The sequence below is a fragment of the Polyodon spathula genome, chromosome 11 (genome assembly GCF_017654505.1).
Source record: "Polyodon spathula isolate WHYD16114869_AA chromosome 11, ASM1765450v1, whole genome shotgun sequence".
Lineage (NCBI taxonomy): Eukaryota > Metazoa > Chordata > Actinopteri > Acipenseriformes > Polyodontidae > Polyodon > Polyodon spathula.
The window spans coordinates 42206338-42232165 of NC_054544.1; the positions used below are offsets into that span (position 1 = coordinate 42206338).

General features: G+C 41.5%; 1 protein-coding gene across 1 annotated transcript in view; it reads left to right on the forward strand.

Annotated features, from left to right (window-relative positions):
- Window positions 1-25828, forward strand: part of crocc2 (ciliary rootlet coiled-coil, rootletin family member 2) — a 64458-nt gene that overhangs the window by 35997 nt on the left and 2633 nt on the right. The window contains exons 16-34 of the mRNA XM_041264751.1: window positions 141-287; window positions 1098-1328; window positions 1998-2191; window positions 2935-3062; window positions 4424-4593; window positions 5098-5277; window positions 5823-5957; window positions 7819-7962; window positions 14577-14815; window positions 14933-15092; window positions 16284-16451; window positions 17264-17648; window positions 18055-18227; window positions 19147-19267; window positions 19836-19999; window positions 20499-20939; window positions 21252-21401; window positions 22230-22430; window positions 25158-25289. Of these exons, the coding sequence (XP_041120685.1) occupies window positions 141-287; window positions 1098-1328; window positions 1998-2191; window positions 2935-3062; window positions 4424-4593; window positions 5098-5277; window positions 5823-5957; window positions 7819-7962; window positions 14577-14815; window positions 14933-15092; window positions 16284-16451; window positions 17264-17648; window positions 18055-18227; window positions 19147-19267; window positions 19836-19999; window positions 20499-20939; window positions 21252-21401; window positions 22230-22430; window positions 25158-25289 (3663 nt within the window). The remainder of the gene's footprint in view (window positions 1-140; window positions 288-1097; window positions 1329-1997; window positions 2192-2934; window positions 3063-4423; window positions 4594-5097; window positions 5278-5822; window positions 5958-7818; window positions 7963-14576; window positions 14816-14932; window positions 15093-16283; window positions 16452-17263; window positions 17649-18054; window positions 18228-19146; window positions 19268-19835; window positions 20000-20498; window positions 20940-21251; window positions 21402-22229; window positions 22431-25157; window positions 25290-25828) is intronic.

The following is a 25828-nucleotide window of genomic DNA, read 5'->3' on the forward strand; positions in this document are numbered from 1 at the left end:
TTAAACATACAGGAACGGACATTTCAATATCTACTACAGGTGGGAACAAGACATGGCGATGAAACAGAACAAGGGCCGTTAAGGGGCACCTAGCCCTGCAGAATTGTCTCTAACCCTGCTGTGTGTCCTTGTCTCCCCAGGCGGAGTCACAGTGTGGAGAGCTGGAGCTCACCCACAACAAGCTGCAGAGCGAGGAGGCCACGCTGCGAGATTCACTGGCCAAGATGGGGGCTCTCAACGAGGGCCTGGCCAAGGACAAGGTGGCGCTGAACCGCCTCATCCTGCAGGTCAGTCTGAAACAGCAGTGTGGAAATTTGAATACTGGAGCAAACCCCTTAATATTGAATAGAGTCAATGTTTAAATGGTGTTTTTCTATTTAAACTGTGGCATGCATTTAGAAAAAAAAAAAAAAGATTTTATAAAAAAATAGATTTAGCAATTATAGTAAAGTTTCTATTTTATTTCAAATTTTACATACATTTTCACACACAGTATTCCATTACAATGGTTTAAAATGCAGCAAGAAGCTATAATGAAACCTATAATGAAAAGTGTGGCAGTCATTGCAAAATCATTATGAAACAGTATTGGTGCATTTTTGGTTAAGCTTTTAGTAATCTACTATGCCATTTAGTATATTACAGCCTTACCCATAACAAAATAACATTTAAATAAATGCACTCTTTAGAATATGCATTTACTATAAATTAAGATAGCTAACAATTTACCATACGCTATAAAGAACTGCTACAAAGTACAAGATAAATGCAATGAAATTGTTAATAACATGCTAACCAAGGCTTTAATACCACCCTTAGTAGCACTAGCAACATGGCCCCCTTGTACTGAAAATCTTTTATCTCGTTGCCTTAGTGTTTTTTTTAAACTAAATTTGAGATATGCAAATATTTTAATGCAATCCTACAGATTTAAACTTGCTACTTCCTGGCACCTAATTGTTTCCTGTGTTGTTGCTCATATTCAGTGATCTAGCTGCAATCCAATCACATGACCAGTTACACAGGAAGTGATTAGGTACCATGAACAGCAGTTCTATGAACATATTTTATTGTGTTGGCGGCCTGTGCTGGTGCAGATGGAAGGTGAGAAGGCCCATCTAGGGCAGCAGCGGCAGGAGGTGGAGCAGGAGCGCGCGGCTGCCAGGGAGGAGGTGTCCCGGCTGCAGCAAGAGCTGCTGGACCTGAGCACGGAGAAGCACGCTCTGGAGAACACACGGCACAGCCTGGAGGAGAGCCGCCAGAGACTGGAGCAGGAGCTGGGCCTCCTTCGCAGAGAGAAAGCACAGATCCAGGAGCAGCACACACAGGTTAGAGCAGGATCCGGGACGTTTCCATTCTCCCAACCCCAGGCCTCTCACATATATCTGAGATATGGCCAAAGATCTGAATGGGATTTCATGCTTAAAAAAAAAAAAAAAAAGAGCTAACAAGTTTACCCCAAATGTTCGGTCCTGTATACAACTAATGGCCAAAGGTTTTGCATCACTTAGAATTTTAGGATTGAGACTATATTAACATCATGTAATTACAAAATTATAGCGTAAAAGTCCTAATAATAGTACAGTATTTTATGTTAGATTTCGAAATGTAAATTATTATTATTTTTGTCAGTTTTTCATTAAGTATATGGAAAACTACAAAGCGGTATGTAATTCAATATGTTAACGTAACATTATTCAGCAGGTTTCATTCGACTTTTTGAAGCAAAATTAGTTAATTCTATAGGGTGATGCAAAACGTTTGGCCATAGCTTTAGGTAGTCATGGTTTCCATTATTCTAACTTGGCTGAAGTGATTACTGTGTCTCCCCGTATTTACTCAAAATAAGTTATTTATATTCTCAGTGTTTTCAATGTCTGCACACACATTATCAAGTGGTCTGTCAGACTAAAGCATCTTCACAATCATTCTCCTTGGAGCTCATACACCTGGTCCCTGAGCTGATGAACAGCCCCTTGTGTATTTGTCCCATGTAGGTGAGCCGGCAGAGGCAGAGCCTGTCCGAGCAGCTGACCCAAAGCTGCAGGGAGATGGAGAGCCAGGCCGAAGTGCTCCTGCGGGCTGTCCAAGAGAAAGAAGAGCTGGCCAAGGACAGGGCTGGCCTGAGCGTCCAGCTGACCGCGGCAGAGCGCGAGAGCCGGGGGCTGGCTGAAGAGGTGGCAGCACTGAGGTACAGCTTGCCCACTACACTCAATTCAGCATTACATGCATTTTTGGTTAAACCTTCAAACATTTACATCCTTACCCTTAATTAAATTCCATTTAAATAAATTTACTTTAGGTTAAGATAGGTAACAATTGTCCATACATCATAAGGAACTGTTACAAAGTAGAGGATTTATGCATTGATTAATACATTGCTTATTAATATGATCATAAACCTCACAAATGACCTGTCAGGTTCCTAGTAAAGTGGTCACTGTCCAATGATAGCTTTAGAATCTTGAAACTCTGAAAATCCCATTTCAACTTGCAAAGCAATTTTTTCCAAAAGAAAAATATGTTTCAGTTTTTAATATTATATATTTTTTATGATATCTGAGATATTCCCTGAAAATCCTAAAAGCTTACCTATATCTATTCTAGTATGTAGTATATTTATATGGCGAATATTTAAATGTCTTCACACACATAATCATGGGGTCTAGCAGACTAAAGATTTTGCACCTATATCACGCTTCTACTATAGTCATGTGCTGAGTATGTGTTTTATGAATGTAATTGCCTTAGCATTATACTCAGGAGGAGTTGAACTGGGAGTGCTTGCTTCACTCTCAGGACATGTCTCTCAGCATGATAAGTGGCAGGCTGTGAGCACACAACATATAAAATGACAGCATGTGTAACATTCTTTAAAAAGCCAGGCAGTGGAGGGATGTGCAGTGAGCTGGGGTACTTGTGGCTGTGTTGCAGGGCAGAGAAGGAGACACTGGAGACAGCTCTGTTTGAGGCACAGCAGCTGGTCTCAGCACTGGAGGGACGTAAGAGCCAGCTGGAGGGAGAGAACCAGGCCCTGCTGGTTACTCGGGAGACTCTCACAGGTAGTGCCCATTTAGACACGTCTCCGACACACGCGTAGGCTGTGCTGTGATTGGTTTGTGGCCTTATGATATTCGTACACATTGAAATGAGTGGGTTTTTACTGATCATGAATTCTACTACAGTGCTTTTTTACATTAAAACAGCATGAATTATGTTAAAGACAGTGAATTAGTGAATGGCTTATGCAGTAAAATGCATATATATATATATATATATATATATATATATATATATATATATATATATATATATATGCATTTTTGCATATTGCTGACACTGAATGTTATCAGATCTTCAACCAAAATCTAATATTAGATAAAAGGGACCCTGAGTGAACAAATAAAACAAAATTTTAATACTTATTCCATTTATATATTAAAGAAAGTTATGCAACACCCAATGCCCCCGTGTGAAAAAGTAATCTCCCCCTTAGACTCAATAACTGGTTACGCCACCTTTAGCAGCAATAACTGCAACCAAACACTTCCTGTAGTTATTGATCAGTCTCTCATAGAGCCGTGGAGGAATTTTGGCCCATTCCTTCATGCAGAACTGCTTCAACTCAGTGACATTTGCAGGGCTGACCCAAATCAGGCCTGATTGTTAACCAAAGTATTGAAACAACTGGCCCAATTATCCCTTTAATTGGGTTGAGTTAACTAGCGGGGCAATAACTTTTTCACACCTGAAGATTGCATGTTTGATTACCTTGCACACCAAACAAATGAAAGAAGCACCAACTTTTGGTGTCATTTTTTTTCTCTCAGACTCCCTCTATATACTACTACAACCCACAAAAAGATCTGACCAAATTCAAAAATGTGACCAAAAATGTGCAAAAATGCAGAAAATCAGACAGTGGGCAAATACTTTTTCACGGCACTGAAAATATATCAATGAATAATCATTTCATGAAACAATAGATGTATGTCCAAATCAACAACATGGTATCGTGATATCGTGTCTTCTTATCAACAATAAATGACAATATGAGAAACCTTCAATAGTTGTCGTCAACTGCCCTTATGAAAGTTTATCGCTGTAAATATGCACAGTAATTTTGTGGTTTTCTAATGCTTTTCCAATGGTTATGCCACACATTTACCATAGTTTACCATGGTTTGCCATGTCTTTTAATGTGCTTTACCTCGCTGGGCTTTACAATGTTGCCTATGTTTTACCGTGCTTCCACTACACTTTATTACACTTTGCTCTGCATTTACTATGGGAAACCTTTATGTGTGCTCTTGGTACGGCATAAAAATAAACAGCAGTTGCATCACAAGTCGAGTTTGTATATTGTGTAATGAAGTATCAAAATCCATGTATACAATGAACGAAGGTCTGTTGGTTTGTCCAGGGGAAGTGGATCGCGTGCGAGCCGAGGCTGAGCTGCAGGTCATGAAGCTGGAGAGAGACCGGGAGATGCTGGGGGCCAGGCTGGCACAGACTGAGAGAGAGGCACAGATCACCATGGGCAACACAGAGCGTGCGCACCGTGAGGAGATGGATCGGGCCAGGAAAGAGAAGGTGAGGATTCAGTGATCAGGAACTGGGTTTATCACCCTCCCTGGGGATGCAAATACATGGCAATGGGGATATATAAGGGTGCCTGTACATACACTAGCTGTCAGAATGGTTGTGTTACCAGCCTTGAGTGACGGGGTAAGAAATTTATTACTTGTTATCTCACTCAGACCCCTTAATAATTAAGCCTTCTCACAAATGCAGCGGTACCCCAAAATGTAATCAATTTTTAGGAATGTCAAATGACTTGGGGTGGGGCTTTATAACCCAGTTTTCCCACTCAGGGCCCCAATGCTCTCCTCCTTAAAAATCTGTCCTTCAAGTGCAGTCGTACCCCACATGTTATCAGTTTACTACTATTGCAGAATGTGTGGGACTTCTCATTTGACCCCAAAACATGTTTCTGCAGTGGTGACTGGCAAGAAATGCATTGCATTTTGCACGTGTGTCACTCTTAGGGCTCAGATTCTCTCTTCCCTCTCCCACTGCTGTCTCTCTCCCCCCCAGGAGAGCCTGTGTCTGGAGCTGACAGCGGAACGGGAGGAGGCGGTGCGCAGGCTGCAGCAGGAGCGCGATGACATCACAGCGCACTGCGAGGCAGAGAAGAAGGTGCTGAAGGAGGAGATCAGTGCCCTGCAGCAGGACAGGGACGAGAGCCTCATTCTGGCAGAGAACGATAAACAACAGGTCTCCTCTCTTGTTCTCTATACACATACAAACTGCAGCTGAAGGATTTGTTTGTTGATGCATTTTGGTTTTATAGAAGAACATTTATTTTAATTTGTATAGTGACCTAATTACTATTATAGTAATAAATGTCACTGCTTTGTGGAGTAAGTTAGGCAATTAGGAACTTGCTTGTTCAAATCCTGGTCACTTTCAATTGCCGATCTTGGCAGGTAACCCACATGGAAGTGCTGCATTGGCCTTAGTGCTCCTGCAGGCTAGTTGGAAAATTGCCACAGCGACCCCTTGTGGTGCCAGACAAAGCAGATGGAGACTCTTGTAATTCTCTGTGGTAACAATGTGAAAATGCTGTTGAAGGCACACATTTAATAGCGATTGTTCAGAAGTTTGAGGGACCATTTGGGTTGGAGCCTAATGCAACTGCCCATGCTGCCAATACTTAAAACTGATACTAGTCTCTGTCATAAAACAGGAAAATCCCCTCATTCTGGTGTATAGCATATGAATCCACTGCTGTGTCTTGAAGACACTGTCGTAACTTGCAGGCACTGTCCCTGAAGGAGTCAGAGAAGACGTTGCTGGCGGAGAAGCTGGCGAACGCTCAACGGAATCTGGCCAGCGTTACTATGGAGATAGAGCGTGTGCGGAGAGAGGCGCTGAGCTGCCGCGAGCAGGACAAGGTGAGCTGAGGTCCCAGGGGACTGAGGGAGGACAGGGTCTCAGAACACTACAGAACACTGTGTATTGTTTGCAGCATGCACATTAATCTCTGTGACTTTACGTGGTTGTTTTTTATTCTAGAAAGAATAACATTGCAATGAAAATGTCAATTAAAAAAATCGGTTTGCTAAATATAATTATATGTTCCTTCTCATGTCAAACACCATTGTTTAAATATTAAATTAAGACTGAATCTGTAATTTATTTACCTTTAAAATCAAAAATACACTTAGGGGACTTACACACTTCTTTTAATAGTTTAATCAATGGCAATATTCAGGTTTGTTCCAGTTTAGATACATTTAACAGACCTCAAAGCCTGTATTGTCTCCCAGCTGTCAGAAGACACAGCAAACTCAGCAAATATCATTACTTATACCATATACATAACTATCCCATAAACACACTTTTATAACAAAAAAAAAATACAAAAATTAGTCATAAAAAAGGAACAGGGTTTACAAGATGTTTATTTATCTCAAGTTTTTATCACTTCCGTTTATAATACTGGATACAAGGCAGCTGCTGTTATATATAATAAATACCATTCTCAAGCACGAGATCAGAGAAACCATTTATTGATAGTTTTACAGGGCAGGGGGCAGAGTTTGCTTTCCTTCCCAGCAGGCAGCTGCTTTACAATACGAAGAAAGAGGCCGCTGGCTTATAGTTATGTGTTAAATATAATTGCGGCATCGTTTTCCTTTCAGGGAACACAACCACTTTGTAATTATTTGTACAATGTATTGTGTTTGTACTGCCCCACCTTTTCACTTGTTTTTTATACTTTAATTTGGGATATGCAGAAATTGTTAATACCACTTTGTTGACTTTAATGAAATGTTTGGCCTGTTTCCTGTTTCCTGTCATTTAAACTCACTCCAGTAGCCTAGCTACAGTTGGACAACATACTGTATCAAGAAGCAGCAGTTTCTTTATTCTCATAGTGTTGTATTTGGCTACAGATAATGTGTAAGCTTTGTAAATCTCAGCGTTACCAAATACTGGATTATATCAAGTACTGTTTGAGGTACAGTGATTGGACGATAGTAAGCAATAAAACAAAACTTTACTTTCTTTCTTCAGTGTTGTGTGATACATTGCTGTTACAGAGCGTGTGCCTTGTTAGTGAGAGGAGATGAGGTTAAAAGCTCTTAAACGTGGTTAAACTGCACATGCAGATGAGCCCGACTCTTCTGCATTGTGGTTGAGATGCTTGCTTTGCAGTGTACCAAGCTGCAGGTTCACGACAGCCTCTGTGTTGTTAAAAGTATTCTTTTTATTCAACTTACAGTTCAACTGTTTTATTTCATGGGCTTTTTCATTTTGAAATATTCATTAAAAAAAAAATTGGAATTAGCTATAAAAAAAGTAAAATTTGTCTATTAAAGTAAAAAGAAAAAATGCTTGTAAAATAAACTGGTACCACATTAAATTACCTAGGAGCAAAGTGAAAGAAGGGAAGCACTCTTCTGTACAGTGGAATTGTTATTGTCTTTTATTCGTTGGTTTCCTTTGCACATTTTGATAGTCTTTTATAAATTCTGTTATATGAACAATACAAACATGATGATACTTGCCACCAAATACATTTCAAACAGTGTTTGTATAAATATTGTTTAGTTAGGCCAATAAAAGGTATCGCTTCTCCTCTTTGTTTAGAAATATTAAAAAAATCTACAATTCAGCTACACCGCTAAAAACTGTAAATGAGTACCAGCATATTTCCCATAAGCAATGCAGATCATCATATCTGTGCATCAGCGTCTGACAGTGGTTATGTATTCGTTCAATCTTATTATTATTCCCTCAATGCTCCAGGACACCATCAACAGCATCACGTCAGAGATGAGGACGCTGAGGACTCAGTTTGAGGATGCGGTGTCGGACCATGAGCGTGAGGTGCGGAGTCTGAGCGAGCAGATCAAGGACCTGGCCCAGCAGAGAGAGGGGGCGCTGCGGGAGGTACGAACACTGACTTCACACATAACAGAGGAACAGGAGGAAAGATCCATTAGAAAAGCCCATACAGATACGTTAAGGCATGTTAAAAAGCATGGCAAACTGTAGAACTGTGGTAAATGCATAGAATACTCATGGGAAAAGCATGGGAAAACTGTACATTTGATTGGCAATAATGCATATTTCCTGTGCTTTTCCCATGGGTATACTGTGCATTTATCATAGTTTACCATGGTTTGCCATGTTTTTCAATATGGTTTACCATTTCTCTCTAAGCTTTACAATGCCTTTCTATGCTATACCATACTTTAACTATGCTTCACTATTCTATGCTTTTACTATAGGAAACTTTATATAAGGGTTCCTAGTAGCTTATTGATCCCAGTCATTTTTAAAGCATCCCAACAACATGGCATTGGTTAATTACAGTGCCTATAGGAAGTATTCACCAACCCCTTGGACGTTTTCACAGTTTGTTGTGTTACAACCTGCAATCTTGATGCATTTAAATGGGATTTTTTTTCCTGTGATTTAAACAACCTACTCAACACTTGTTTAAAAAAAATAGGGGGGTGAAAAAACAAATCAATTAAAAATAAAAACCTGAAAAGTCTTCATTAGATAAGTATTCACCCCCTTTGCTATGGCACTCCTAAATAAGCTCAGGTGTAACCAATTGCCTTCAGAATTCACACAATGAGTTAAATGCAGTCCATCTGTGTGCAATAAAAGTGGTTCACATGATTTCAGATTAAAGCCACCTGTTGGGTAGTGCATTCAAAGCAAAGATACTACCATGAAGACAAAGGAGCTTTCAAAACAGCTCCGGGATAAAGTTGTGGAAAGGCACAGGTCAGGGGAAGGGTATAAAAAGATTTCAAAGGCATTGAGTATCCCTTGGAGCACCATTGAGTCGATCATTAAGAAGTGGAAGGTATACGGCACCACCCAGAATCTGCTTAGAGCAGGCCATCCTCCCAAACTGAGCAGCCGGGTAAGAAGGGCATTGGTCAGAGAAGCCACCAACAGGCCAATGACAACTCTGAAAGACCTACAGCATTCCATGGCTGAGACGGGAGAAACTGTCCATGTGTCAACAATAGCTCAGGTACTACACAAATCTGGCCTGTATGGAAGAGTGGTGAGAAGGAATCCATTTCTGAAAAAAAACCTATGTAAAGTTCTGCTTGGAATTTGCAAAAGGGCATGTGGGAGACTCTGAAAATATGTGGCAAAAGATTCTGTGGTCCGATGAAACATAAAATTGAACTATTTGGCCTAAATGCAAAGCGTTATGTCTGGCGCAAACCCAACACAGCACATCATCTAGGTAACACCACCCCTACTGTGAAGTATGGTGGTGGCGGCATCATGCTATGGGGATGCTTTTCATCGGCAGGGACTGGGAAGCTTGTCAGGGTAGAGGGCAAAATGGAAAGAGCTAAATACAGGCAAATCCTTGAGGAAAACCTGCTTCAGTCTGCAAAAGACCTAAGACTGGGACGGAGATTCACCTTTTAGTAGGACAATGACCCCAAGCTTAAAAACAAGAAAGTGAATGTCCTAGAGTGGCCCAGTCAAAGCCCGGGCTTGAATCTGATTGAGAATCTGTGGCAAGACTTGAAGATTGCTGTCCACCAACGATCCCCATCCAACTTGACAGAGCTTGAACAATTTTTCCAAGAAGAATGGGCGAATATTGCATGATCCAGATGTGTAAATCTGGTAGAGACTTACCCCAAAAGACTCACAGCTGTAATTGCTGACAAAGGTGGTTCTACCAAGTATTGACTCAGGGTGGTGAATACTTATCTAACCAAGACAATTTAGTTTTTGTATTTGTTTTTTTTTTCATTAAATGTTGTTTCACAATAAAAATTATCTTGCCTCTTCAAAGTGTTGAGTAGGTTGTGTGAATCAAAGGGAAAAAAACTCATTTAAATGCATCAAGATTTCAGGTTGTAACACAACAAACTGAAAACGTCCAAGGGGGGGTGAATACCTCCTGTAGGGACTGTATGGCTCACGTGCAAGGCTTCCACTGGATCTAAACAAACTACTGGTCTTCAAATAAACACTGAATTGTGTACAGCTATGGCCAAAAGTTTAGCATCACCCTATAGAATTAACTCTGCTGAATAATGATGTGTTAAGATATTGAATTACATACAGCTTGTAGTTTCCATATACTTAACAAAAATGCCAATAACTGAACAATGTGACATTTCAAAATCTAACATGAAATGCTAATACCATTTTGTAGTTTCTTTGACTACATGATGTTAAATAAAATACCTAAATTATGTTCAATCATAAAATTCTAGATGATGCAAAACTTTTGGCCATAGCTGTGGGTATTCACTCAGAGAAGACTAGAAAATTGAAATCTGTAGTGTGGTGTGATAGTTCTGCCATCTCAATCAGACCAGTTAGCCAGATCTATTAGGTGTTTGCTAGCTTTGCCAAGTTCTCGACAAACACACAATTACATACACACATTAAGGAAGTGCCAGAATCTGGGTATGTGAGCCCAGACGTAGGTTAGTTCTTCACGATACCGATAGCTGTACAGTAGGCTACTAACATACATGTTTTTTCTGTTGTTGTTGTTGTTATATAAATTATCCAAACCGCCAAGATGTCTCTGTGATTAAAAGAATTTAAAGATATTTTTTAGGGAGATTTGAAAATATGTCAGTGAGGAAATGCACAAAAAAAAAAAAAAAAAAAACAGAAACAGAAGCAACAGGACAGCATTATACACCCCATTCCACTCCTGTACGTTTTATTCAGCATCGATTTAAGGGGCTCAGGCTGCTCGGGACACAAGCTGATTTATATCATACTGCCCCGTGGAGATATATGTGCAAAGGAAACTGGTCATTTTATTATACTTAGCCTCCTGTTGTGCATTGAACCTCCACAAGCCATTAAAGGTCATGTAGCGTAACACTAAAACATCCGTTTCCAAATACATTTTTAAAATCTGCTTTGGGGTATAAAGCTGTAAAAACCCTGATTTGTCAAGAATACTGTGCTGTACCTCTGCGCTTCACTGGATCCCTCAGCAACACCTCCCCAGTGCACAGACTGAGGGTTATCTATATGTTTGAGAGATCTGTTTAGACTTTGGTAGGGCTGTATTTTGCTCACAGTACATCATGGTCTGAAAATAGATATTTCATGATTTAATCATCATTTGGTTTTATATTAACTACAAGTTTACCAGGAGTGTATCAGCATTTATTGCATAAAAATATAAAGAAATCAGGGAATATCAATGTGTTATTGACACATAGTTGATTAGGGTTTTACATTTTCGTTCCATTTTAACCACCAATTGTGAATTATTTTAAATAGGTCTGTGACAGGCTGGTGAGTGGATAGAGGCCCAGAGACAGTCTGCAGTTCAAAAAAATATACTTTTATTATAAATAAACAAAATAAAGTGCACAAGGGCAAAATAAAAGGATTTAAACACAAAAAAAAAAAAAAAAAAAACAGTACAAAAAACACACTTACAAAAATAAAGCTTTCCAGGCTGGGCAATGCCTTCACTGGATACAAACACCACAAACACCACAAACACCACAAACACCACAAACACCACAAACACCACAAACACCACAAACACCACAAACACCACAAACACCAACCTGCTTCCTCAGCTCCCTCCTCCTAAATGAGGAGGCAGAGGCCTCCTTTTATGTCAGGTGGCTGGGCACTGATTGATCGTTAATTAAGTTAATCATTTAATCAACTAATCAACCCCAGCCACCTGAACATAATAAACCCAGGCAGGTAGGGGAAATTAACCCCATCCCTGCCAATTTAAAAAGGGCAGAGCTTTGCTCTGCCACAAGGTCATTGTTTTCCAACCTTAGTGTTGATATTATTATCCATAACTAAAAAGAAATTGAGAACGACTTCTTGTCAATACGTTTGTCATTTTGTTTTCCTACATAGTATTGATATTATATGAAGATTTCACATTCCATTTAGCCCTTCAGCAGTAATGTGCTGTTGTATTAACTGAATGACTATTTCTGTTGAATGAAATTGACTTAGATTCAACTCACTAAACCATAAAAAAGTTAATACTGTAATAGATTCCACGACAGCAGTGTTTGCAAAGACTAAATACAGCATTGCTGTAATCCATCTTCCCTGATAGTGTTAATATTTATCTTAAAGTATTTACCATAACTAAGAAGGCATTGAAAAAATATGTAGAACTAAATTAAAAAGTTTATTTTAGAATTACTACATGTTGATTGATGATTTTACGTTTCATTTAACTCTTTTTTCTAGTGAATGAAATTGGTAGATTTTTTTTATGTAGGTTGACCTCACAAAACTTATTTTCTTTTAGGGTAAAACAAAAAAAAAATTAAAAAATGAAGTCAATACTGACTTAGATACCATGATAATGGTCTTTGAGAATTATCTCAGTCATGTATTTCCATTATTGAAGAAGTTTCCATGATAGTGTGACTTGCAATCAGAGAGCAGCACGCAGGGAAGCTGACCAGGGTAGAGATTGTGGGGCCGAGTGGAGGTCTCACTGCCCACTTCCTGCTGCCAGAAAGCACTTTGAAGGACCTATTGGCCCCAGTTGTTTTTTCCCACTGGGAGAGTTCTCTGAGAAAGCACAGGGTGTTGCAAGATAGATGGATGAGGAGAGCGGCGTAACCAGGGAAGCGAGTAATTTCACTTGACAAGTTGTTTACGTTGGCAGGGACAGTCTGCTTTAACAGCGGTGCGGGGCCAGTCCGAGACCAGTTTGTACCAATTAGTACCAGTACAGGAGAGAGTAATTTAGCATGACACCGTGTTTACATTGGCACTGGCTTTCCCTTTTAACCCCATCAGGACGCCACCAGCTGCAGACCACACATGTGGAGATTCAAGTTTCCTCCCCAGGATAACAGATTAGTCATACTCTCTTCTCTCCTCTATTCTCTCTCTCATCTTTCTTCACTGTACAATACAATAACATTTATACATCTGCAAATTACAATGCTGGGGTGGTATCCATGTTATCCAAGTTGACCTCAAATATCAACAACCCAGGCCCAATTTATGGGTTATTTAAATGTTTTTGTTTGTTCTGTTTTTATGAATAAAATACAGTTTATTTTCAGGAAACTGTTGTTGGCTCTTCTGTACTAGTAAAGTGGTGCCATGGTGTCATCATATGTGAACTACTGTGCAGAATTGGCTAAACACCCATTGTTTTGCCATTGCTGGTAATGCTGTGACCCTTCTATGTTTTATCTTTGGTACATTGTCATCGTTCTGTATTTTTCCACATTTTAAGGTATGTGGGTCTTATTCACAAAGCTGGAAGTTACTTAAAAGACTGCTTATTCAAAGTCTATTTTTCATGAAATAATAATACAGGTTAATATTTGCAAAACTGGTCTAAACTGTTGTTTGCTACTTTCTCGACAGTCTAAATGGTTTCTTTGGACAAGCATTCATTAATGAACTGAGTTCAAGTTTTAGGGCCCATGGTTCCAAAGATGCCTGAGAAAGAAAGCATGTCTTGATAAAAATAACCAATCAAATAGCTGTGCGCTTGCAGTTTGGAGGCCCTGCTTTTCCTAGTTTGATAATCCAAAGTCTACTTGGTACCGTGCCAAGGTTTGTATTTATAAACAAAGCATATCTATTGCATTAAATCAAAATGTAGGTTTACTATTAAAAAAAATAAACTTTTGCTGCAGTGTTTATTTACCCCTGGTCACCAGCGGAAAGTTTCTATGAACTTTTGCCACTGTGTCTGAACTTCTTGCCTTCTGTTCCTTCTCTTCTTGGGCTGCTTTTAGTCACAGAGGGTTAACAGCCTCGCATTCAGTGTCTATTAGCGGCTTAAAGGGATGCCTTGTCTCCAACATTTAGCGGGTTTCAATTTCTGCATGTTTCATATCCTAACGTGTGTTGTTTAGGTCATTAAAATGCTTCTTCAACCATTGAGTTCTGAAAAGACTCCTAAAAGCTGTATTTTTGAGGTGGTTCTCCCCACTAGTGGTGTGCAGCTGTGATATCTGTCCCTACTGTGATTTTGTATACTATACATATTTTCTATTAACTGACTCAAAATGACCAGTTGCAGAGGTGAAGAAATTACAAAAGTGATTTTGCAATTTTTGCCATGGCTGTGCTATGCAGTGTGGTCCAGTGGTTTAAGCCCAGGGCTTGTAACTAGAAGGTCACTGATTCAAATCCCACCTCTGCCACTGACTCAGTGTGTGACCCTGAGCAAGTCACTTAACCTCCCTGGGCTCCATCCTGCAGATGAGATGTTAAATCAATGTCCTATTGTAAGTTACTCTGCATATAATGCACAGTTCACAGCCTACCTCTGTAAAGTGCTTTGTGATGGTGGTCCACTATGAAAGGCAATATATAAAAATAAAGATTATAAAGATATCAAAAAGGCTGTAGGCATGTTGGCTCTAGTCATTTTTTCCTGTGATATGTTGCTTTTATATGAATGGACATGCTTGCCCTTTTCAGTTTTTATTCTTGGTCGGAAGGTGACCTTGGATTGAGATTGCTGGGATTCTTTGGTGTATTTGAGCATTGACTGAACTGTGTGTGCTGCCTTTCAGATGGAGGAGTTGAAGACACAGCTGCGCGTGGCAGAGGATGCTCGTGACGCTGTGCGCCGGGACCTGATCGAGGCTCACAGGCGTGTGCGGGAGTGTGCAGAGGCGCGGGACACTCAGCGTAAGGAGGTCCTGGAACTGCGACGGGCTCTGAGCGACGAGGCCCGTGAAAAGGAGGCCATCTTACACTCCAACGAGGAGCTGAGGGGCAGCGTGAAGCGAGCAGAGAGCGACAGGAGCAGGTAGGGGCATCAGGCTGAAGTATCCATTGATCTTCCACTTTTATAAGCAAGAATTGAAGATACTGTGTAGATTTTAGACACTACACAGTATCTGACCCACTGCTTGTGTTTCTACAGTCTGAAGAGAGCGAATGAGGAAAAAGAGCAGAGACTGGTGATCCTAGAGGAGTCGAAGGCCTCCCTGCAGAAGGAGGCATCTGAGCTAAGAGGCAGCCTGAGAGAGGTGGAGAAATCACGGCTCGAGGCTAGACGAGAGCTACAGGAGTTGCGCAGACAGGTCAGAGAGGCATTGTGTAATATGCAAGGTATATATCTCATACTCCTCTAATAAAATGGTCATTAGTGTAGAGTACAAACCAAAAGAGGTATGATGAGGTTGTATAATGCAATGGGGAGACCACTCTTGGATCACTGTTCAATTCTGGGCATCACATTACCAAAGTGTCTTTGTGGCCGGAGAGAGTTCACTACCGACTACTGTGGACGATTTTTAGAAATACTGAAAGAAACTTAATAAATTGACTGACAAAGATTTTAGTCAATTTATTACATTTCTTTCAGTAATTCTAAATGTTGCATTACTGAGTGTTTAATAGTTCAGAATGAAACTACTGATCATACATAATTTACCATTATATTCACAGTGGAAGCTGTATATAAAAAAATCACAAAAAAACTACTAGCTAATAGCTGTGAATTATTTCTACTACAAATAGTTCACTAAACACAGTGAAATTGTGAGATTCCCACAAGGATTATTCCACATGCTCTATTGTCTTTCAACTTCTCTTAGATTAGCTTTTGTATTTGTAAACTTGATTGTGTGCCTCAATCACTGATTTCACTTTGGTACAAGAAGAAACAAACTAGAGCACATCAAAGGAAATACACTGGAACTGACGAGCCAAGAAAAGCATATGCTGCTCTTTGTGCTCTTGTTCGGTGTGCCTGCTTGTCTGTGTGCAAGTCCCGGGGTCCTGGTCCTGGCTTTTGGAAACCACAAACACTGCTATGAAGAACCTACTTGGTGGGTTGTTTATATGCTGTCCCAGCTGTTTTTTTCAGTTTTTGGCCTGCGTTAGAACATATCTGAAACGTTGTAATTAACACTGAAAGCCATGCCAAGCCTTTCTCCTTGTTATTCTCATCTCTCTTGCTCTCACTACTCCCTACACCCTCTTACCCCTTCCTTTTCTCCCCAACTTCCCCTCCCATTCTCTTCCCCTCTCTCCCACTCATGCTGTTACTTCTCACTTACAGCTACCCTCTCCCCACAGGTAAAGATACCTTCACTCTTAAACCCCTTCTCCCCCTGACAGCCCTCTCTCTTCCCTCTCTTGCTCCCCCCTCTCCCCACAAGTGAAGATCCTGGACAGTGAGAATGTGAAGCATCTCTTTCCCTCTTGTTGATCCTCCCCTCTCACACATCTTCCCCTCCTCACAGACCCATCTCCCTCCTCTTTCGCAGGTGAAGCTCCTGGACAGTGAGAATGCGAAGCGCAGTAAAGAGCTGGCTGAGCTGCAGGCACGGGTCTCCCAGGAGGAGCAGAGAGAGGAGGAGAGCCGCCGGGAGACCTTCAGCCTCAAACAAAGGATAGTCGAGACAGAGGCCTGCAAGGAGTCTGCCTTCAAAGAGGTACCGCTCCCCCATTCTGTATGTCTAGCTATCAGCTGCCCTTGCTATCTATTTATCTCTCTTCTTGTTCCTGTGCTTTGGTATCTACCTTGTTTATAATGCCTGTACTTTATCTCTATATTTGTAATTCATATATGTAGGGTATTCCTTCATCTTTTAAAGGAATGTATTTTTCACTAAACCATATGTATATACAACCTGTTTTCAACTGGTTTGAACAGACATGAGCTCAATTTCTTTCTGGGCTAATTTGTTTAAGATTGGTTACTCTAATTAAGTCTATATCTTAGGAACTTATCATTTATTACAATAACTTATTAAACACACCATACATGTAGATCACACCATAGGAGAAGTGTCCAGGTTTGATTATTTTTAAATGGTTTTCTTTATACCCTTATATTCATTTACATCTCCTGTTTTAAATGTGTTTACAAAGTGAGATCCTCTAAACTGCTGGGCCATCCTGGCAGCAGCGACTTCTAGCAATAAGAAAATATATACAGTGAGAGAGATAAAACATAACAAATATACATGAAACACTTACGAACCGGGTTCCTAGAATGCAGGGTGGCTTTTCTGAAGCATGTCAAGTTCTCTGCATTGTCATTGTTGTTTCCCAGACTGAAAACAAATGAACGTTTGGCAAAATGTATTTTCACTTTGGGACGCCCTTCTCTCTGCAGTATTTACTTTATTGTTATCTTTGGGCCTGTCAGACTCTACCGGAAAAATACCTAACCTAATAACAGAGCACAGTGTTTTTTAACAGAGGCACAGTTTTTCAGTACACCTCTATCTCCCACCCCCAGGTGGCGCTGCTGCAGCAGCGGGTAGTGGAGGTGGAGTGCGAGGCGCGGCTGCGTGAGAAGGAGCTGCAGGGCCGCGTGGAGGAGCTGCAGGAGGGGGAGCGGCGGCTGCAGGAGAGTACGAGGGAGCTGCAGGGGGTGCTGCAGCGAGCAGGAGTCCAGGCCGGAGACCTTGCCCTGCAGCTCAGCACCTCCAAGGCTCGGGAACATGGGCTGGAGGTCGAGCTGGGCAAGGCAGAGTCCACCAGGCGAGAGCTGGAGTTCAGACTAGGGGCCCTGCACTCCGCACTACGGCGCACCCTGGGCATCACCCGCACAGGCAGGGCACAGAGCCCAGGAGCAAGGGGCCGCAGCCCCTCACCTAGGAGAGGGGCGTCTCCACTGAAGGGTAAAGCACAGCTCCCACTGCATTAGTTACTGTGTGTAATAGACCGTAATTGCAGCAGCAGTCAGGCAGTACACTGTAGTTATATGCATAAACTATTTTATAAACGTTGGTAACGATTTTTCTTACAAACTAGCCATTTCCCCTTATAAGTTTGCCTTCGTAAACGCATAGTGAGAGGATGGTAAAGCATAGGTAAGTACTGTAAAGCCCAGAGAGATATGGTAAAGCATATTAAAAAAAAAAAAAAAAAAACGGCAAACCAGCGAGAAACAATGTGGTAAACAAAAGGTCCTTGATATTTTGATATTCTCTGAAATACTAAAGTATTGACTGATTGAGCCGTACTAAATTATTGTGCATGCTGTGCTGCTTGTGTCTCATTGTCCCTGTTGTCTCTCCTCTGCAGGGATGGACAGCCTGGATGGACTGTGTAGCTCCAGCCCCTGTGGCAGCCGCGGCAGCTCCCCCCTGCGCTCACTGTCCCCCTCGCGTGGGGGGGAGGGGGACCTGGACCCCGAGGTGGTGCGGGCCGCCCTCAGAGACTTCCTGCAGGAGCTGCGCGAGGCTCAGAGAGACCGGGTGAGTCTGTACAGAGCTGCGTCACGACCACCCTGGTCTATATGTTCACACGGTGGAGGGGAGATGAGATGAATGTCTACAACAATGTACCTGTGCTGGACCGCGGGACACAAAGTGAATAAACTAAACTAAACTAATCTAATATATTACAGAACAAACATACATCCTGGAGTTTGTTATTGTGGTTGTAGCTAAGAAAATAATGGCATACACTTTCCATGTCATGCACATCCATTTCCAGTACTATATAGGTCACGAATGTGTACTTTTGAAAGAAATCTGTTTTTGCCAACACTTTAAAACGTGATAGCTACACTTGGTTAAAAAAAAAAAAAAACAGTGTTTGCAGGCCTTGCTTACTGATTGTCTTGCTCTTTCAAGGTCTTTTCACGTGGAGAATTAAATTGTCCCCACCCATTCATGTTCCTGTTAGTAACCAACCAGCTGCTTATCTAATTACTGACATGCTTTGCAGCCAGTAAAATGCAGAAGTTAAAGGACCCAGCAAGTGCAAATGTAACAGGTTTCCTGGAAGATGAGGCAAGCAGACTGAGAACTTTCTTTCAACTAACTTGAAATGAAAATACATTTTTGCGACCTAATTTTTTTTTTTTTCAAAACTGCACATTTGAGACATACAATCGTCTCCGGCTCATTTACAATAGGAAAAATCAGTTTCCCCACAAGGAATACGCAGAGATTACTGTATATAGTTAATGGAATTGTGTGTCAGGTGAGATTTGTGAAACTATTTTGTTAGCCACTTTAAATACCTGTGTAAATAGCTAGCCAACCAGCTTATCGATATCAAAAAGGGAATCAATATCCTTCTAGTAATCCAAGGCAAATTGTATGTCCTACAGTAAATGCATTTTTACATACAGTACATGGAATTGAAGTCTCTTGGCTCTCTGTGCAGGATGAAGCTGAGATCCAGGTGCTGAACCTGACCCGCCAGTTGGGGGAGCTAGAGAGCGATCGAGACCGCACCAACGCTCGCATCCAGCAGCTGCAGAAATCACTGTCCGAGTCTGAGGAAGGTGAGCGTCTGCTGTACTGTACGCTGTGTCACCGCTCCTCACTCAGTCTCACAGGTGGTGGGAATGGGATGGTGCTGTTTTGATTTTATTATAATTATGTCTCCTTGGAGGATCCCTTATAAAAGTCATATCACATGGTCATTTTGCAGTTTTCCGCTTTCCCCATTGTGAAACTATGCATTTATCAGTTTACCATGGTTTGCCATGTTTTAAAATGCTGTATCCTACCTCTCAGGGCTTTACAATGTTTAAATATGCTTTAGCATGTTTTCACTTTGCTTTATTACACCTTGCCATGCTTTTATTATAGAAAACTTTAATAAGGGGAGACCTGCGTTGTAATTTCTTAATGTGCTTTTCATGCAAAACCCCATAATCCAAAGCTATCGATTTATAACAAAAAACATGTATTTTTTGCTGCTACATAGCCAAACCTGTGCCAGCCTAGGATGTAAACCTAGCAATCAGGTGTTACTCCTTTTAAGTAAAATACTTCAGAATCCAAGATATCCAAAGGTATGACCCTGCTGAGGTGCAGGGAGTGATTCTGAGCTGCTGTGTGTTCCAGGGAAGCGGGGTGCGGACGGCCGGCTCAGCGGTGCTCAGACTGCCCTCATGCTGCAGGAGGAGGCGATTCGGCGTGGGGAGAGCGAAAGGAAGGCACTGGGGGAGCAGATGGCTTCCCTGGAGCGCAGTGTACAGACAGCAGACGCAGAGAAGAGAGATCTGCAGGTGTGTGCGCTGCAATCTTATCTGAGAGGAGCACGAAGGAGTGAAGCATTGAAATATAGACTCTTCCCTATGTCTCATTATTCAAGAAACCGCTGATTAGCAGGAGGCCCAACAACTAATAAGATAATGATATGTTTGTTTTAATAACACAACAAAAGAATCACCTAGAGCAGTAGCAATAGGTTGCCCAGTCATATTTCTATTCTAGAAGCTGTGGATTCACGATGCCCTTTTAATTCCGGTTTTGTTGAGAAATATTCCATGTTGGTGTAGCAATTGTAATAATGTAATTGTTGAGTATGGGAAGTGCACAAAGTGTCAATTTAAACATAGGTGAAAAATGAAGACAAGAAGGTGTCATTGAACATTTGGTAGGACTTAGGCCTCCAGTTGTTTCCCTTTGATGGAACTTAGCATAGGCACTTGCTGACACCAGCATGGCATTTTGACAGCACGGTTCTAGAATAGCATCTAAACACTGGAGGTGTTTGTCTTGCAGGGGAAGCTGAGCTGGATGCGGACGCAGGAGGGGAAGCTGGAGGCAGAGAGGAGGAAGCTTAAGGAGGCCCTGGATGCATCAGAAAGTCGCGGGACCAAGCTGGAGCTGTCCCAGCGTGCCCTGGAGGGGGAGCTGCAGCGGCTGCAGATGACGGCGAGCGAGCGGGACACAGAGGTGGTGGCACTGCAGGAGCGGCTGGCTATGCTGAGCAGTGAGCTGAGGCATAGCGAGGACAAGGCAGCCTCCCTGCAGGTCTCTGTGGAGAGGCTGAGCGTGGCATTGGCCCGCACTGAGGACGGAGAGAGCCAGCTAAAGGACAAGGTGCAGAGCCTGTCCCTCTCGCTTGGTGACACTAGCGCCAACGCCGGGGCCCTACAGGAGCGCCTCTCCCAGCTGCAGAAAGCTCTGACGTCCAGTGAACAGGATCGCAGGCTGTTACAGGCAAGTGTCCAGCTATATATACCTGTTAAACCTGTATTGTGCCTACTGCCTCATATTTCCTCTCAGACACAGACTGCCATTCACATAATATGGCAACATGGCCATTAGGGTTAGGGTCAGACTGTCATACATACTTTGGCACTCTGTTATATATTTCCACAGTTAATTCCTTGTAGCACTTGGTCCATTGATCTTGTATTTTTATTACAGTGGGGAAGCAACAGAACAGTACAGCGAGCACAGCCATACAACTAAAGTGTCCAGACCCTTTCTCTATCAGTAGCCCTGTTGATTTTGTTGTTTCTGGTTCAGGAGCGCTTGGACGCTGCTCGGGAGTCTCTGTCGGAGTGTAAGAAGCAGAACCACATCCTGACGGAGAGGCTGCAGACTCTGCAGGGAGAGCAGGAGGACACAGAGCTGCGATGCCTGGAGCTGGAGGGGCAGAGCAAGCACCTTCAAGAGGTCAGGGGAGAGAGGGGTGAAAGCAGGGGGTGAGAGGAGAACAGAGTCAGCAACATCAGTGGAGTCAGATGGGGGAGGAAAGGGTTGAACGAGAAGAACAATAGATAAACATATATAAAGGACAGTAGAGGGAAATGAACGGAAGCCTTTTCGGCCCATCTATGCTCGTCTGGTTCCTAGTAGCTGAATGCTCTCAAAGCCTTCCCTCTGTCCTAGACTCCATTTCTAACTGATCTTGTCCAGGTTCCTGTGCTTCACTTAAAGTATTGTTTAGAGTTAACTTTGTCAACTACTTTTAAGATTTGAAAGATGTTAATCATGTCCCTCTTAGTTGTTCTAATGATAACTTGTAATATTGATTTGCGTCCGGTAGTTATCCTGATTTGTTTGGCTTGTGTAAGAAGACCAATTATTGTGCTTTTGAAAATCCTAACAAGGGCCAGTGAGTGAATACAAATTTGCATCTCATTCGATCTTAGAAGCTAAGCAAGCTTCTACCTAGGCAGTAGTTTGATAGGATGCCTCCAATGAAAAGTGTATGAAATATGTAACATGTAGTGCTCTGCAGGGAGCACTCTGATATGTATCCATATAGTATGCCAATGCCCCAGAATGCTGTGGGAGGCGTTGTCTTTCAAATGAGGCTTAATAGGGGTCCTGTCCTGCCGCTAATATCTGGGGCCAAAAAAAATGAAAGCTGATGATGTGCAAATGTGCTGCACTGCTTTTCTACCCCAGTGGATGCTGAGTGATCGAGACATGGATGTTGTGTGGTGAGACATGGCTGTACGGAGAAGCCTGTGTGAATGTTCCCCCTCTGTTCCTCAGATGCTGCGGCAACGTCAGGCTAGCGAGCAGGAGGCTCTGGAGGGCTCACGGCGGCTGGAAGAGGACAGGCAGGCCCTGCAGGATCGAGTGAACACGCTGCAGAGGACCGTCGCACAGCTAGAGAGCGAGCGCCACGAGATGGAGAGAGCAGGAGTCCGTCTGGAGAAGGACAAGGCCGCTCTGAGAAAAACTCTTGATAAGGTAACTTCCATCAGCCAGGCTTGCTAATAATAAAATCCACAAATACTTAGGGTGCGTTAAGTAAGTGAACGGCTCAGAGCGAGAATTTTTCTGCTCACCCAGATCACCAATTAAACGTGCTCCGTTGAGCTCTGAGCTGCTCAAAGGGTGTGGACCTGAACGTGCCGTTAAGTGGGTTCATTTACTGAGCTGCTATGAGCGGGTGCAGGTGTTCCAGCTTGTGACATCACAATAACGTCTTTGCCAAGCTTTGAACTCAGAGCTCCCCATAGCAACGGCAATGTTTAATCCATAAAACAAAAAATGACTTCATGAAATCTATCATAAATAAACAGAAAACACAATGCTGCTTCATGGGTAACAAACTTCCCCAGATGTTTACATCTCACGCAAGGATTGTTTTTATGTAACCCATTTATAAACTGTGACAAACAAATTTGAAAGCATTGAAAAATACTTTTGTCATTTAATTTATTTAGTTTCTCTTAGCATTTCTAAATTGAGCACCATTGAGTGTTTTATAGTTACAAAATGTTATCTACTGATAAAATCGTCTCATTATTCTTAATGAAAGAAAACTGACACCTGTCTTTGATAAAATAAACTTAAATGAAAAATTCCCTTACTTGTCTTTTTCTAGACTGAACATGTTTAATTATTTTTAACAGCCCCCATAGCTCACTTCTGTATATTTTTTTTAAGTGCCGTGAACAGAACTAGAACCAAGCACTGATAACTAGGAATCCTGCGCAATCTACACATAACAGATATAATTGCCTGTTCATTTTTAATATAATCAAAGTTAGACTGTAATACCTTCACTGACAGGGTTTTTGTTGTTGTACCTATTAGCTAGCCCCAGTATACAGGGTTTAGCAATGCAGCCCTCTGAATAGCTCCTATACTTAAGATATCCCACTGTAGCCACATCAATTTGTCCTCCTAATCACTTGGATTATTGTGATGAGAAACTGAATTTCTGCACATGTGTTCCCCTTTATCCTGCCTGGCTGGGACTGACTGAATCCTTGCTCAGCATCTGACACCAACCCTCATGTAGCATCGCAGGATTATGGGCACTTCGCCTGGAAATGGGTTCTTCAGTCCCAGTGCTTTTAACTCTTTCTACCTAAAGTCAGAAAGAAGAATCCTTTAAAAAGGAGAAAATAATTTTTAAATGTTTCCCATTATAAAAACAAAGTGTAGCAAAGGGAAAGTGAAAGCATAGCTAAGCATTGTACAGCCCACAGAGGTACAGTAAAGCGTATTAAAAAAAAAACATGGCAAACTACTGGAAATGCCTAGCATGTAAAACCTAGAGAAGTACGGTAAAGAATATTTAAAAAAAAAACATTGCAAACTAGTGGAAATGCATAGTATACCATAGGAAAATTGTGGGAAAACTGCAACATTTCTATGCAGATTTACATTGGTAAACATTTATAAGGTCAGTCTCATGTTCTATTATAACCTGAATTCATCTTGTGCTTTTCCCATTGGCAGACATACAGAGGTCTGGTCTCCAACAGTGGTGTTGTTAGGGTCGCAAACACAGCTGTCCTTCTTGAAGCAGTGGTTCACTGTTAATGAATATATTCTTATTATTTTGGCATTATTAAAAATGCATTGTTACAGGTCGAATGCTGCAGACTAATTACCCAGTTGAAGAGAAGTGCTGTAACAGTTGGCAGGAAAACAATTATCGTGAAACCAGTGATCACATGCACTCTTTTTAATGCTTTGTCATAGCCTCCAACAACTCAAAGATATTCCAGATCAAATTAATTAGAGACAGAAAGACAGAGTTTCAGCCTCCAGCGCTGTCTGTCTTTCAGTTTTCACCATTGTCAAACTGAAACAGCTTTAATAAAATATGTTAATGTTTCTTTTTCAAAGACCTTGGTAAAACATTTAATTAATCTTTAATGGCGCACGATTGTATAAATGCTGGCCACAGTAAGCTGAAACCCAGGGAATGGTGAGGGCTCTCTCTCCCTCTCCCAGATGCTGGAGGCTGGTTCTGAGCAATGAGTAGGATCTGTGTCAGCCACTATCAGTAGTGGTAAAGCACATCCTTTACGCTTGATTGTGAAGGAATGACATGAAACCATCTGCATTGCTACTGGAGAGGTACGGCTCAGGCCAGACCTTCTAGAACAGAAATGAGGCTGAAATTCAGAAGAATTTGTTTTGCACTTTACATTAAATGTCTAATTACTGTGTATTTACATAGTGGTTACTTACCCATAAATACAATGCCAGTATGTACAGTTCCACTGTACTTAATGTGTACATCTTTTTGCACAAGACATGTAAGTACACAATTGTATCAGAAAAGGGTTAGGGTTAGAGGATAGCAATAGCGTTAGGGTTATATCATGTAAAAAGATGTACACATTAAGTACATTGTAACTATGCATAATAACATTGTAATTATGTGTAAGTACACATGCATTTACTAACTAACTGCTATGTAAATACATAGTAATTAAAGAAACCTAACGTGACATTTTAACCAGAGTTTGTGGCCAATGATTTTTAAAGCGTTATCATTAAAGTTATGTGCTGACGGTAGGCTTGTAGTAAGAGCACAAAGACTGGGAGGCAGAATGATTTAGTTTGGAGAGGGAATTTCTGTATCACCAAAAATTGCTCCTTACAGCTTATGAATCAAACCCCTTAACTGAAATAAATCCAGCGTTTTTTTTTTTTTTTTTTTTATTGAAGGTGGAGCGAGAGAAGATGAAGCAAGAGGAACAAGCCATGCGCCTGGGAGTGGAGAGGGGGCAGCTGGACCAATCGCTGAGCAGCGTGGAGCAGGAGGTTGTGGATCTGCAGGCCCAAGTACAGCAGCTGCAGGTCAGGATTGGGTCAATCCAGTAAAGCCAGTGGATACATAAAAAACAACTGCTGGCTTACTGCTTTCAGAGGATTGTTTAACTATAAAAAAAGGAACTTGCAAGCCAGCCAGTATTTGGTAGAGGATTTCCCCATGTCCTGCACTCAGACTTGTTATTATAACTGGCTTGTTGAAAAGTATCAGGTGATACTGCATTGTTACTTAAGTTTATCTGCACAAAGACCACACTAGGCTCCATGTTGGGGACAATCCAAGCTTTTTAACTCACATTGCAATGCATTCTGGTCTTAAAGAAGAGAGTAAAATACTAAAGGGTACCTGAGACCAGCAAAAGGTACCCAAATGTATTTCAATATAATTAAACAAAACTGTCCCAAATTGTCCATTTGAACATGGCAATGAAACATTTCTTGTGCAAGTGTGAAATCTGTCTTTTGAGGGTTGTGGCTTCTAAATTCCCCACTGTAATAATAGAAGACCCTACAAAACCATTCACAAAATACAAGACATTTCAAAATCCACCTGCTGGGTACACCAC